Here is a 12,762-nt window from a genome sequence, read left to right on the forward strand (position 1 = left end):
TGTAAAGAAAAAGAAGGTACCATTTATCATATGTGGTGGACTTGTCAGTACCTACAATTCCTAATAAAAACGCTTTTGGTTGTTGTTGTTTTTAAAAGGTTATTTTAAACATTTTCTTCATTTCATTATATATCATCTCCCAGAAAGCTTTTATTACCTTACAAGTCCACCAAAGGATTCCAAAGGAGCAAAAAATACTTTTTATGTATGCGACAACAGCAGCAAGGATCTTGCTAACCCAGAGATGGAAAGAAGACAGAGTCCCTACCAGAGAGGAACAGCAAACCAAGCTGTTGGACTATGCCGAAATGGCAAACAGACTGTAAAACTCAGGAACCAAGAGGACAAAAACTTTATAAAAGAATGGGAAAACTTTATAAGTTATATAGGAGACCACTGTAAGCAGATGGAAACACTAGCAAGATTTTTATTCCACTTGTATTGTAACAATTACAATGGACAATATGGACTGATATAAAAGTTTGGAAATATATGCAGTTGTAAAGGTTCAAAATGGAACTCCATGGAGGGGTTGGGGGGAAGTCTCTACATATGGATATATATTTGGATTATTATAATTTTGTATTTGTAAAATTAAAAAAAAATGATTTCAAAATAATAAATAAAATACTAATAGTGTGGCAGGGGGCCCAACCTATATACAACATTCCAAAGAAGCAAAGTCGTTGTGGTGGAAAACTCCTTCCCTGACGAACACCTACATTTCAAGAGAGCCCGTGCATAGGCAGATGTAGGATGTGGCACAGTGGTCTAAACCACTGAGCCTCTTGGGCTTGCCAATCAGAAGGCTGGCGGTTCAAATCCCCACAATGGAGTGAGCTCCCATTGCTCGGTCCCAGCTCCTGCCAACCCAGCAGTTCGAAATTATGCCAGTGCAAGCAGATAAATAGGTACCACTTTGGCAGGAAGATAAATGGCGTTTCCATGCACTGAAGAACTGCATTGCAAAATTCAAAAACAAGTGCGAATTTTGAAAGACAGTTTTGTTTTGTTTTGAATAGTGCAATTTGGGTAGTTTCTCATGAAAATGCAAACAAAACAGAAATTCTTCCCTATCCCTACGTGCCATGCACCCTTCTGTAATTCCGTCTCATTAGTCAAACAAAAATACAGCTTATAAGGTATTTGCGCTTTGGTTTCCAACATGGTGTCTCGTTGCGCCAGAAGCTGTTTAGTCCTGCTGGCCACATGACCTAGAAAAGCTGTCTGTGGACAAACACCATCTCTCTCAGCCTGGAAGTGAGACGACTGCCGCAACCCCATAGTCGCCTTTGACTGGACTTAACTGTCCAGGGGTCCTTTACCTTTAACTTTTACTCCTCCCCACTCATAGAATTATAGAATTGTAGAGCTGGAAGGTACCCCAAGGATCATCTAGTCCAACCCCCTTCAATGCAGGAATATGCAGCTGTCGCATACGGGGATTGAACCTGCAGCCTTGGCACTATGAGCACCACGCTCTAACCAACTGAGCTATCCAGCCTCATTCATCGAAGTTACAGTCACATCTCAATGTGGTTTAGCTATAATCCATAACTGGAGACTTCCGAAAGTCAAACTCCAAACTAAAAGCTGAACAATAGAAACTGAGCAACTCACAAAAACGTTTTTTTAAAACAAGAGCAACAACCCTGCCCTCCACCCCCTGCCCTAACCACCTAATAAGGCTGCAAATGTGTGACTGGTATTGTGGTTGAAGAGAAGAGCTGCTCCGGAAAGAGATGTTTGGCCATCAGCTCAGGCTATAGCAGCAAACCTCCAGTGCTCCTTCGACAGCCCTGCTCTCTGAGAGGCTTCTCTGCAGCCTTTGCTTGCCAATGGAGGGCGAAGATGGTTATACTGCTTTGAACTTCCAGTCTAGGAGGGCTGCATCAGGAACTGCCGCTGGGGCTCAGAAACAAGGTACTCCGCTCAGACCCCTTCGTATTTTTCTCCGGTTTTTGTCTGATTCCACTGTAATATATCGGTTGACAGATAGACATGATTTTCCTTTTCCTTTAGATGTATCCTGTTTGTAGAAAGTTCGTTTCTACCTTTATAAGCAGTATTTTTATTTTTATAAGGAGACGGAATTACAGAAGGGAGCATGGAACCTAGAGATGGGGAAGAATTTCAGTTTTGTTTGCATTTACATGAGAAAATACCCAAATTGCACTATTCGAAACAAAACAAAACTGTCTTTCAAAATTCGCACTTGTGTTTGAATTTTGCAATGCAGTTCTTCAGCCACAAAATAGGCACAAATATTCATATACAGGTGTCTATAAAAGTGCAGACACTCATTTAAATAATATAGAAAAATTCAGAGGAAATCGCTTGCAAAAATGTGTATACATGAAAACTGCATATAAAAATGTGGGAGAAATCTGAAGTAAATGCTGATTAGTTTTCATTTTTTTTAAAAAAATGTTGCAAGCAATTCTCAAAGTTAAACTTGACTTTTAAAATGATCAGTGCCACACAAGTGTGAAGGGTTTCTGAACAGGTAAAAGGAGAGGGAATTTTCATTTGAAATTCACATACAAATGAAATCAAGATCTGGCTGCATGTTTTTAAACTTGATGAGAGCAGAAATGTTTCAATATTCAATTTATTCCTTGTAAAGAAACCTGGAGTTATATCTGATCATCAACAAGTGCATTTATGTACCCAGTAATACCTCTATGATTCTCAGCACAATTTCCTTCCATGTGGTATTTGTTATTTTGTAAAAAAAAAACCCAATAACAAAAAAGCAGAAACAGGACCAAGGATGTCATTTTTTTTAATAACAAGTTTGTTGTCTTGATTTCTTATTATTCTGGTGAGTTTTGCCATTTCTGCATAGTCCATTAATTTCTGTAACCAGTTTTCTCTCTTCTGGACTTCATTTCATTTGACGGCAAATAACCTTCTTGCAGCTGTAGTTGCATACATAAATAAATTTCTATACTGTTTAGCTAGTTCTAATCCTATAACTCCCAAAAGAAAAGCTTCTGGGATTTTTAAAAACAAATATATTATCTTAAAGATTTTTAGAAAGGAATGGAAATGGTTCAGTAAATATTTACAAATAAATTGTAAACAGACATTAAGACATGGGCAAGATTATTGTAAATCCCTGCAGTTGTTGTTGTTTTTTTAAAAAAATGAGTTATATATATGAGCATAAAAGAATAAGTGAAGATAATTTGGAGTATGCAGTAAATGATGAAAATAAATGTAAGGAACCGCAGAAAGGGGGGAAGGGAGCCGAGGTTTGATATGTTAGAATTATTGTTGAACCATTGTAAGGTATATATATGAAAATTATATATAAGATTATTTTTTTAACAGAACTGAGGACAATGCAAATAAAATTAGGTATGCTAGTTAGCTTGGAAAATAAGAAGTTATAATATGCTTTTATTCAAATTCAAAGCATGCATGTAGCATGAAGCGTGTACACAGATGGGTCTTTGCTGCTTCTTCTGCAACATTTCACACTCCTTCCCCCAGCCTAGCGAAGAAAAAACACTTCTGTAGATGCTGCCCCCAATGTCCTGGCCAAGGCACAGTTTAAAGGTGTGAGCATGTTGCCTGACCACCCGCTCCACCCACATCCTTTTCCTATGCACCTACTGAGCCACGGAGGCGACTCATGGTGAAAACTACAGCGCCTGCCTGTCCTCTTCTCTGCTAACACCTGTTCCCCAGTGGGCCTGCCCAACAAAGGATGGGGACTCATTTCTTTCACTGCAACCCAGGACATGTTTTCAAATGCAATGGCCAAAGGTTTTGCTACAGAACTTCTTTCCACATCAGGTCCACTTCCTGCTTAAAGAGAATGCCTCATGTTTTAGCATCTGACACTCCATTTCTTTTTGTCAGGTTAATGAGCAATATTGGTAGGCAATTAAATTGCATGTCGAGACCCCAAGACCACCCCCTCGTTGATGAATAAGACACAAGGACACAGATATTAGGTTAAGGTTATTGGGCAAATTTAGGCCACAACTTTATTGGTTACAGAATGTGAGCGGTATTGGCTTAGGCAATGGAATTGACCCGGCTATATCTGACTCCTGCCTGTTATGCAGGGAGTCTCGTAAGGGTCAACCACCGGTAGGGGGAGCCCTGTCAATGCAAACCAACTCGAGCTCCCCCTGGGTACCCAATGGGGTTGTGGCATGGCCCTAGCCCAGCCCCGGACTTCAGACAAGATCCACACCCCTGGATTCCTTTAACGGAATACCCTTAAACTTGGAGGGGCATGTGATGGCCACACCTCCCCTCCCCCATCATAAGATCAACCAATGCCTAAGCGCCAAACCTTACAAAGTTGTGACGATTGCTGTGAGGTAGGCGAAAACCAAATGGCCCATGCCAATTTGCCAAGTGGAAAAAATCCTACCAGGCCCCTCAACGGCAACCAACTGAGGTCCATAGCAAGGCCAAATTTGAAACCTGAAAATAGGGAGGAAGGGTGGGAGATCGAGGAAGTGAGCCAAGAGGAAGCTCTGTGGCTCACACCTCAGTTTAAATGGGGCCCAGCTACGCCCCCCCCCCCAGCCACCAGATTGGCTAGCAGGTGAATGACATGGCTGGGAACCTCCAGGGGATGCGGGGCTTCGTGGGTGGCCACATGGTCCACTGCAACTCCTCCCCACTGGGAAGTGGAGCAGATTAATTGAATGGGCAGAGTAACTTCCATTTGGACCATGTCTGTTTTACCAGGTACGTCTCATGCCTGTAGTAAGGGATTTGCCCTGGCTGCCCATTAGACATCAAGCTGAATTTTTAAGGTCTTCTTACTTACGTATAAAACCCTAAACAGCTCTTTTCAAGGCTAATACAATGCATTTTGGCAATTTGTGTGAACAGGTAGTGTCCCCCCCCAACCCCAGGCGACCCCCAAGCGGAATAATGACTTGAGACAAAATGCTATGGGATTAAAATTGGCCACAACTTTATTAAGTTTCAGAGGTAGGGAGACCTTGTCTCAGGTATTGGGTGTTTATCCTTCCCAGTCCCCAGCCAGGGATCTGGGAGACATCAGAGTTATCCAGAATGTGTGGGGATTGGGCTGGCTCTGGAGAACATATGTTCAAGCAGAGAGCCCGCCCCCTCTTTTTTTCCCGCCATCGCAGGGGAGAGCAATAATAATAATAATAATAATAATAATAATAATAATAATAAATAATAATAATAATAATAATAATAATAATAATAATAATAATAATAAATTTTATTTATATCCCGCCCTCCCCAGCCGAAGCTCTCTGAGGCCTGGGATCTTTAGGGTGTTTTTATTTGCAGACCGTAAGTTTCTCTGTGGGACATACCAGGAGAGGCGGCCCCGTAGGTACGAGGGTCCTAGGCCGTATAGGGCTTTAAAGGTTAAGACCAGCACCTTAAACCTAATCCTGTACTCCACCGGGAGCCAGTGCAGCTGGTACAGCACCGGATGGATATGATCTCGCAGCGAAGACAACCTCTCGGCGTATGGCCAATGCCTTCCCTCAAGACCCCTTTAATGGGGACCCTGGGATCACAGCCGCAAGGGGGGGGGTCACCGCTTCACACACACCCCATTTAGGAAGATAGACTAAAGGATTCTGCCCAAGGCCTGAAACCACCAAAGTTGTGATGTTTTGCTAAGGGAAAGGCAAAACCTACCAATGCAGGAAAATTCTTTTCTGGCCCTTCAACAGCGATCATGATGTAGCAGTGCCCACGTACCTGTGGAGAAGAGGTTAACCTGCAAAAGAAGTCTTAATTGAGGGAGGGCAGGGTGGGAGAAGCTCTGGAGCCAACTGATGCTTTGCAGGTAAGATTCTGTTGTGTGGGCAGGGTGGTCCCTCCCCCTACCTGGCCAATCCCCTGGCAGCGCCTCCCCAGGCGGGATTGGGCGATTGGTTGAGGTAACGGAGACCTCCAGGTATCAAGCCTGGGGAGGGTGAAGCCAGCCCATACTACCGGGAGCTACACTGGGATCTAGGGGGCTGCGCGTGACCACGCAAAAGGCACCCCCATTTGATGTGGGGAACGGTCATTACTAAGCAAATACCATTTGCCTGTTGCCTCCTGAAGGGATTTTTTGTGTGTCAAAAAACAAAACAAAAACAAATCACCCAGCACTATTTCCCTGCAATGAGTTGCAGGAGACTCTAGTCTAGGCACTGCTGACTCGCATAATTCAAGTTTTCTCTCTCCTCACAGATGCTTCTGGGCTTCCCTGTTGGTACCAGATCACCCTGTGGGCAGGAGGCTTTGTGATCATCATCCTGGGGGTGGCTGTGACAGTCTTGGGTAAGTATAATTAATTATTTTATTTATGAATTGCTTTCAATGTGGCATCCTGAAGTGGTTTAAAGGTAAAGGTAAAGGGACCCCTGACCATTAGGTCCAGTTGTGGCCGATTATGGGGTTGCAGCGCTCATCTCACTTTAATGGCCGAGGGAGCCGGTGTACAGCTTCCGGGTCATGTTGCCAGCATGACTAAGCCGCTTCTGGCAAACCAGAGCAGTGCACGGAAACGCCGTTTACCTTTCCGCCTGAGCGGTACCTATTTATCTACTTGCACTTTGACGTGCTTTCGAACTGCTAGGTTGGCAGGAGCTGGGACTGAGCAACAGGAGCTCACCCCATTGCAGGGATTCGAACCGCCAACCTTCTGATCAGCAAGTCCTAGGCTCTATGGTTTAACCCACAGCACCACCCGCATCCCTTCCACAGTTAATTCCACTTGAAGTGGTTTACCGTACAATAAAAACACATACAGAATGATTGTCTAACATCTTCCATCAGCTAAAGCCCAGTCAGCCGGTTATGAACATTTGGTCTGGCCCAGTATGGCAGCTCTCAGAACAGCTGCAGAAGATGAGACTCTTGACTATCAACCCCAGAGTCTCCGAGATTCAGCAGAATCATCCAGCAACTTACCAAGCAGTGGGATAAAATCCCTCGAGGAATTTTAAATGGGGAAAATTTGAGCATATTATCACACGTTAAAAACAAGACTACCTGTTAATATATAATCTTCTAATGTCCCAGTCTGTATCTGTCTTGGATTTGAATTGATTCTATATATGTGGTATTCTTGTTTTTAAATTGTGTGTGCTTCATCCACAAATACTGAAAGTACAGTTGTACCTTGGAAGTCAAACAGAATCCGTTCCAGAAGTCCGTTTGACTTCAAAACGTTCAGAAACCAAAGCGCAGCTTTTGATTGGCTGCAGGAAGATTCCGCAGCCAATCAGAAGCTGCAGATGCCCCGTCAGACATTTGGGTTCCAAAGAACGTTTACTAACTAGAACACTCACTTCCGGGTTTGCAGTGTTTGGGAGCCAAAACATCCAAGTACCAAGGTATTCGGCATCCAAGGTACGATTGTGGTGCCATTTGGGATCTAAAGCAATCAATTGAAATGTAATTTGTTCCCTATCCTGAAATACTTTTAACCAAAAGTTTTTAATCTGTGGGCATTCCCAGAGATATGTATAAGTGTTCCATCATTCCCACTATTTCTCCAACACTGTGGAGAGTTATTTTTGTCTATTTTCTTTAGCAACCAAGCAGATAACATAAATACTTTTATATTCATAAAGATGCCGCCATCATTCCCCTTACTATGTGATTTTCTGAAGAAGGCCAAGATGGATTCATACTTCTGTGGGAGGAACTGTGGCAGGTCTCTTTTGCAGCTTGTTTTCCGTATCTAATTGTATCCATCTACTTTTTCCATTCCTTGGCCTCCATATTTTGATTATGTATGTTAACATGATGCTTATTTATTTAAATAAATGTGTTTGTTTGTTTGGTGAGGAGTAGCTTTGCAGTTGAAAACTGAGAAAGGAGAAACCAGAGTACATGCTGGCAGATGCAATCTCTGTTTAGACGAGTTTCTGGCTTTCCTAAGACGCAGCCTCTGCAACCAATACCAGAGCAAGCCCTCAGGTAAAAATTTATATATTGTACCTGTTTTCCCCTCTCCAGGGAATACCAGGCCTATTTTATTATTATTATTTTACAAATATAGGTCACTGTGGAATCCTAATGGGCACAAAATTCACTTTCACCCCGCAAGTTCCCCCATCACAAATAAGTTTTGCAGTAAGGAAGCAACAGTCAGAATAATGTTACAAATGGATGTATTGAAACATGTGGTTTGGTCCAAATATATACAGTCATACCTCGGCTCCCGAATGATCAAAACCCGGAAGTGAGTGTTCCGGTTTTTGAATGTTCTTTCAGAAGCTGAACGTCCGATGGGGCTTTCGCAGCCAATCAGAAGCCAGGCTTTGGAAGCTGAATGTTTCGGAAGTCAAACGGATTTCCAAACGGATTCTGTTTGACTTCCGAGGTACGACTATAGTTCAATTGGCTTTAGACTTTTAACTCAGTTTCTGTGACTAGCTGCCCCTTTCCCTATGCTACAAGCATTATATTGCTACCCACCCACCCCATCTGATCAATCACCTTTTCAGTCAATAAATAAAGCAAAAAGATGAGTTAAATAACCCACCACTTTGGAGGGAATACTATAGTTTAGCTTATTGAGGTTGTGGCTACTGAAGCACCATTGGCGTCAGTAAGCCTAAAGCCACTGGGTTTCTGCAGTTGCAGAGTACATAATGTTTTTCTACATTGGAAATGGTGAGCCAGTCACAATCATTAAATTATGTGTCTATCTTCCCTTCCACAGTTAATTCCACTTGCAAAGTGTGCCCTGTACAATGGCAGCTCCACAGGGACAAATGCTACTGGCAATCGGAAGATACTAAAACCTGGAATGAGAGCCAACATGACTGTTCAACAAGGGATTCTCATCTGCTGGTCATCCAAGACAAACAGGAAATGGTCAGGATCAATGATATATTTCATGCAATCCATGAAGGAAGATGAGTCCAATTGCTTTTAATTCTAATTTAGTAACTCAACAATGGTATCATGCTTTGTGACTTGAGAAGCTTGTTGAGTGCAGGGCCTTGTTTAGGGCTTCACCCCATTCCCACCCATGGCCTGTTCATCAGTGTCTAGATAGGGCCTTGGGGAAATTGACTAGTGAGAACCAAAGCAGTAAGTTGCAAGCAAATTCATGTAACTGTAGCCCAACTCCTCTTTTTATTTAGAAAGTCTTTTCAGAAGGATGTGGTTGATGGTGGAGTTTATATTAATCTTTATTTTGATGTCATCAGTTTGAAAATCAGCAAATATCTTTTTCAAAAATACATTTTCTCTGACACAGGACTTCATTAAAAACATTACAAAAAATGCAAAATTCTGGATCGGACTCTCACTATCATTAGCAGAGAACAAATGGATGTGGATTACAGGCTCCCAACTTGATCAGAGTCTGTGAGTTCTTCTCATTGTTTTTAACCTAAGCAAAACATCATGCAATTTTTAGAGCTCAGATTATTTGGGTGTGCAATTGAGGCACAGGTTTCTGCACTGGTTCCAATTAGGTTGCCAGCATTCTCATGCAGAGAGAGGGACTGGTATAAGAGATGCTGCCAAATTCCATATATAGGTGGTACTTAATACCAACCAAACTAACAAATGTACAAAATGAAAAATAAGAACTGTTGGAAATGCACTGTAAAAGAGGGAGACTTTTTTGTCACTCTTAACACATACATACTGTTAAGTTGTGGGTGAGCATATCAGACGACACAGCGTTTCTTCAAACAGCTCTTGTTTATTCAGAGGCCAGAACAGAACTGAACTGAAGGGTTCAGTCAGCCTGCTTATATAGAGCTCCAGTACACATAATTGTGACAACTTTCTAAAACTATTCAATCACTGAACGTCACTTTCGATCCCTTATTTGCATAACTATCTACAGTATCCCCCTGCTGGCCCAGGGGGAGAACTTCAGTACATAACACCTACATTCAAAAAGAACTGGCCAGAAGTTCATTTTCGGTCCTAGAGGAAAATCAGAGGAGAGAGAAGAAAGGGAGAACTGGAAGGTTATTAGCAGTTAATGACGGGTGCCCCCCCAACTCATTTAATTTGGGGTGACCAACTGACCAGTTGGGCTTTGGAAAGTCTTAATGTGGTTGAGGTGAGTCACCGACTAATACAGAGTGTTGCACATCCATTGTTGCTGGGAATGTGCTGAGGTCCAAATACCAACAAATAAGCCAGCTCTGCTCTCAAGCTCCTATATCTGCCCCATTACACCAATTCACCAACTCTCCCTAGGTGGCAAATTGGGCTGGTCATTTTAGTTCCCGGGATGTAAAGTATGCCCAGGTTCCTGGTGGATTCTCCACCACTGCTGCAACCCTCCTTCCCATGCCTCAAAGGAAAATATTTGGTCTTGGGGCAGGAAAAGGGTAAGATGGCTGGGTCCCATTATCAAGCACACATGACCTTTGTATCCTGCGGACTGCCCTGAGACCTGCGGGTATAGGGTGGTATATAAATTTAAAAAATAATAATGATGACTTTCTTCATGCTATCCAATTTGATACTATTCATGCATGTTTGAAGGATTCAAATGCATACAGTCAGCCTATTACACATTTTGGGAACACCCCTGATTTCTATTAAGAATGTGGGGAGGGGGGAATAGTTGTAACAGTCTTCAGTCCTGGCCTTCAACTCTACCCTTTCCTTCCACAGATTTCCAGAACCAAAGTATGCCAAAGGGAACTATTGTGGCAAGATAAAGTCTGAACTCGTCGCTGAAGCCTGCAGTATTGAACTTAGATGGATTTGCCAGAAAGACTCTCTTTTACTGTAATATTTTAGCTTGATACAGTTAATAATTATGTGGGATTATGTGGGATTTTGTTATTTGCCAGGAGCACACAATTTTTAAAAATACCGAATACCGAGAAGATTGTGGAAGGTATTTCTTTATTTTCAGCAAAATACCTCTTGGTAAAATCCTGAAATTTTACCCAAATCATCAATTGCTTTCATCAAATTAGGAATACTAGATTGAGTCTTCGAAATAAGCAGAAGGGTACCATCTGCAAATAAAACCAAAGAAAGAGCTCAGAACAAAGGCCAGATAATAATTATGTGGAATTTTGTTATTTGCCAGGAACACAAAAATTTAAAGGATATTGAATACCAAGAAGATTCTGTTTTCTGCAAAATACCTCTAGGTGAAATCCAGAGATAACAAGGGAATTTGAAGTAGATATATTTTGGCTACTGAAAGATTGGTTTGAAGTGAAAGTTGAGGATCAACTGTAGAATTTGACAGCACAAAACAGCAAACCTGGCCAATAATTACCATACAAACAGAACAGCACCGTCCCTTTCATTCAAAGCAGTCAGTTCCCCCAAACCTGTTGAAAGCAAATTTCTCGTCCCTCTCCAGACTAACAAGCTTTCAAACTACTGAATTATCAGACTGCTTGGACAAAGTCATTGATTACTGGGTATATAAAACCTCCCATTATATATTATTTCTTTTAATGAGATGTAGCCATGACGACTAGAGCAAAATGAGAGGCTGCTTCTTCAAGTCCAACAGCGTCACTAATCAGTTGGGCCACAGAAAATGGTGGTGGAGGACAGTAAATACTAATTTACTGAAATTTACTGGCTTAAGTACAAGTTCTGAAGCCGATCCTAAAGGACTTGGCAGAGCTTAAAAACGATGTGAAGCAGATGCAAGATAGAATGGTTCATTATGAAGATGGTTTGAATGGTCATGAGACCATCGTGCAAGCTAGGCCACTATGCAGCCCCTATGTTGTGGAACTCCTTCCCCATCCTGGAACCATTCTATAGCTTCTGGTGAATGCTGAAGAGGCACCCTTTACACTGAACATTTGAGATGAGGTTAAAAGATGTTGTATGGAAAGATGCAGATGTTGCCATTGGGCCTCATAGGACAGGTGATATTTTCCTCTTAGAACATCATACGTGTAATGTTCATATTCTTCATCTATCAAGGTCAATACACCTGCTTCCATCCAGTTTTACCATCTTACCATCTTTTATTCCAATTTTTAGAGTAAGTTTTGCATGGGAAAATGGATCAGTTGCTTTTATTAGCTACAACAATCCAGTTTTCTAACTGAATTATTTCAAGAGTCATCTGAAATTTCAAATATTTCTGAAATATTTTTTGATTCTAATGCTGTCCAAGCAACCAAAAGTGCTATATATGTATATTCTAAGGTTCCCAAGTCAGGAAGTTAAGATCATCAGGAGGTCTCCAATATTTCCAAATCCACCTTCTTTCATTTGTTATTGTATTTTCTGCATAGATATCCTCAGTGCATTTGAGCTCCAAAGACATTTCCTAAACAGGGACTTTATCTTTTGAAAATATGACCCAGGTATAAAAGCTGGAAGTCTTCTCAGGACATAAAGAAATCTGGGAGCAATGTTCATTTTGAGAGCATGCACCTTTTCCCCAAGAGTAAGGTTTAATGGTACCTACTTGTCAATATCTAGTGAAGACTTTTATTATTTCATTTATGTTTACTGTTACTAACTGAGTTATATCTCTTGGCATTAACATACCTAGGTATTGAATAGATTTGGTACAATTCCGGAATTGGTATTGTTTAAATGATGAGCAATTAGAATTTCACCTATTGGCATCCATTCCAATTTGGACCAATCAATTAATTGAGTATCCTGATATTTTACCCAAATCATCCATTGCTTTCGTCAAATTAGGAATACTAGAATGAGGCTTTGAAATAAGCATATTCAACTCCTTCATGAATCTCACAATGCTATCTAATGCCAGGAGTTCTAAACACATATTAAGGAGCAAAGGTGGAAGTGGACATCCTTGTC

General features: G+C 41.5%; 1 protein-coding gene across 2 annotated transcripts; it reads left to right on the forward strand.

The window, feature by feature from the left end:
• The first annotated feature begins 1,797 nt into the window (after positions 1-1,797).
• LOC309525227 (killer cell lectin-like receptor subfamily F member 2) lies at positions 1,798-12,514 on the forward strand. 2 transcript variants are annotated; one of them, XM_082210752.1, is made up of 6 exons: positions 1,798-1,923; positions 6,202-6,291; positions 7,813-7,938; positions 8,687-8,841; positions 9,230-9,339; positions 10,615-12,514. In XM_082210752.1, the coding sequence occupies exons 1-6, from the start codon at positions 1,839-1,841 to the stop codon at positions 10,733-10,735; spliced, it is 687 nt and encodes a 228-aa protein (XP_082066878.1). In that variant the 5' UTR covers positions 1,798-1,838; the 3' UTR covers positions 10,736-12,514. The 2 variants fall into 2 exon arrangements, with proteins under 2 accessions (XP_082066878.1, XP_082066879.1); XM_082210753.1 differs by lacking the exon at positions 7,813-7,938.
• Positions 12,515-12,762: the final 248 nt, after the last annotated feature.

The sequence above is a fragment of the Podarcis vaucheri genome (assembly GCF_965113315.1).
Source record: "Podarcis vaucheri genome assembly, chromosome: 2".
NCBI lineage: Eukaryota > Metazoa > Chordata > Lepidosauria > Squamata > Lacertidae > Podarcis > Podarcis vaucheri.

Excerpts from the sequence above, each read along its gene's own strand:
- LOC309525227 (XM_082210752.1), top strand. The coding sequence starts at position 1,839 with ATGGAGGGCGAAGATGGTTATACTGCTTTGAACTTCCAGTCTAGGAGG. Across the intron at positions 1,924-6,201 it reads CGCTGGGGCTCAGAAACAAG|ATGCTTCTGGGCTTCCCTGT; the intron begins GTACTCCGCTCA and ends CTCTCCTCACAG. Across the intron at positions 8,842-9,229 it reads TCCAAGACAAACAGGAAATG|GACTTCATTAAAAACATTAC; the intron begins GTCAGGATCAAT and ends TCTCTGACACAG.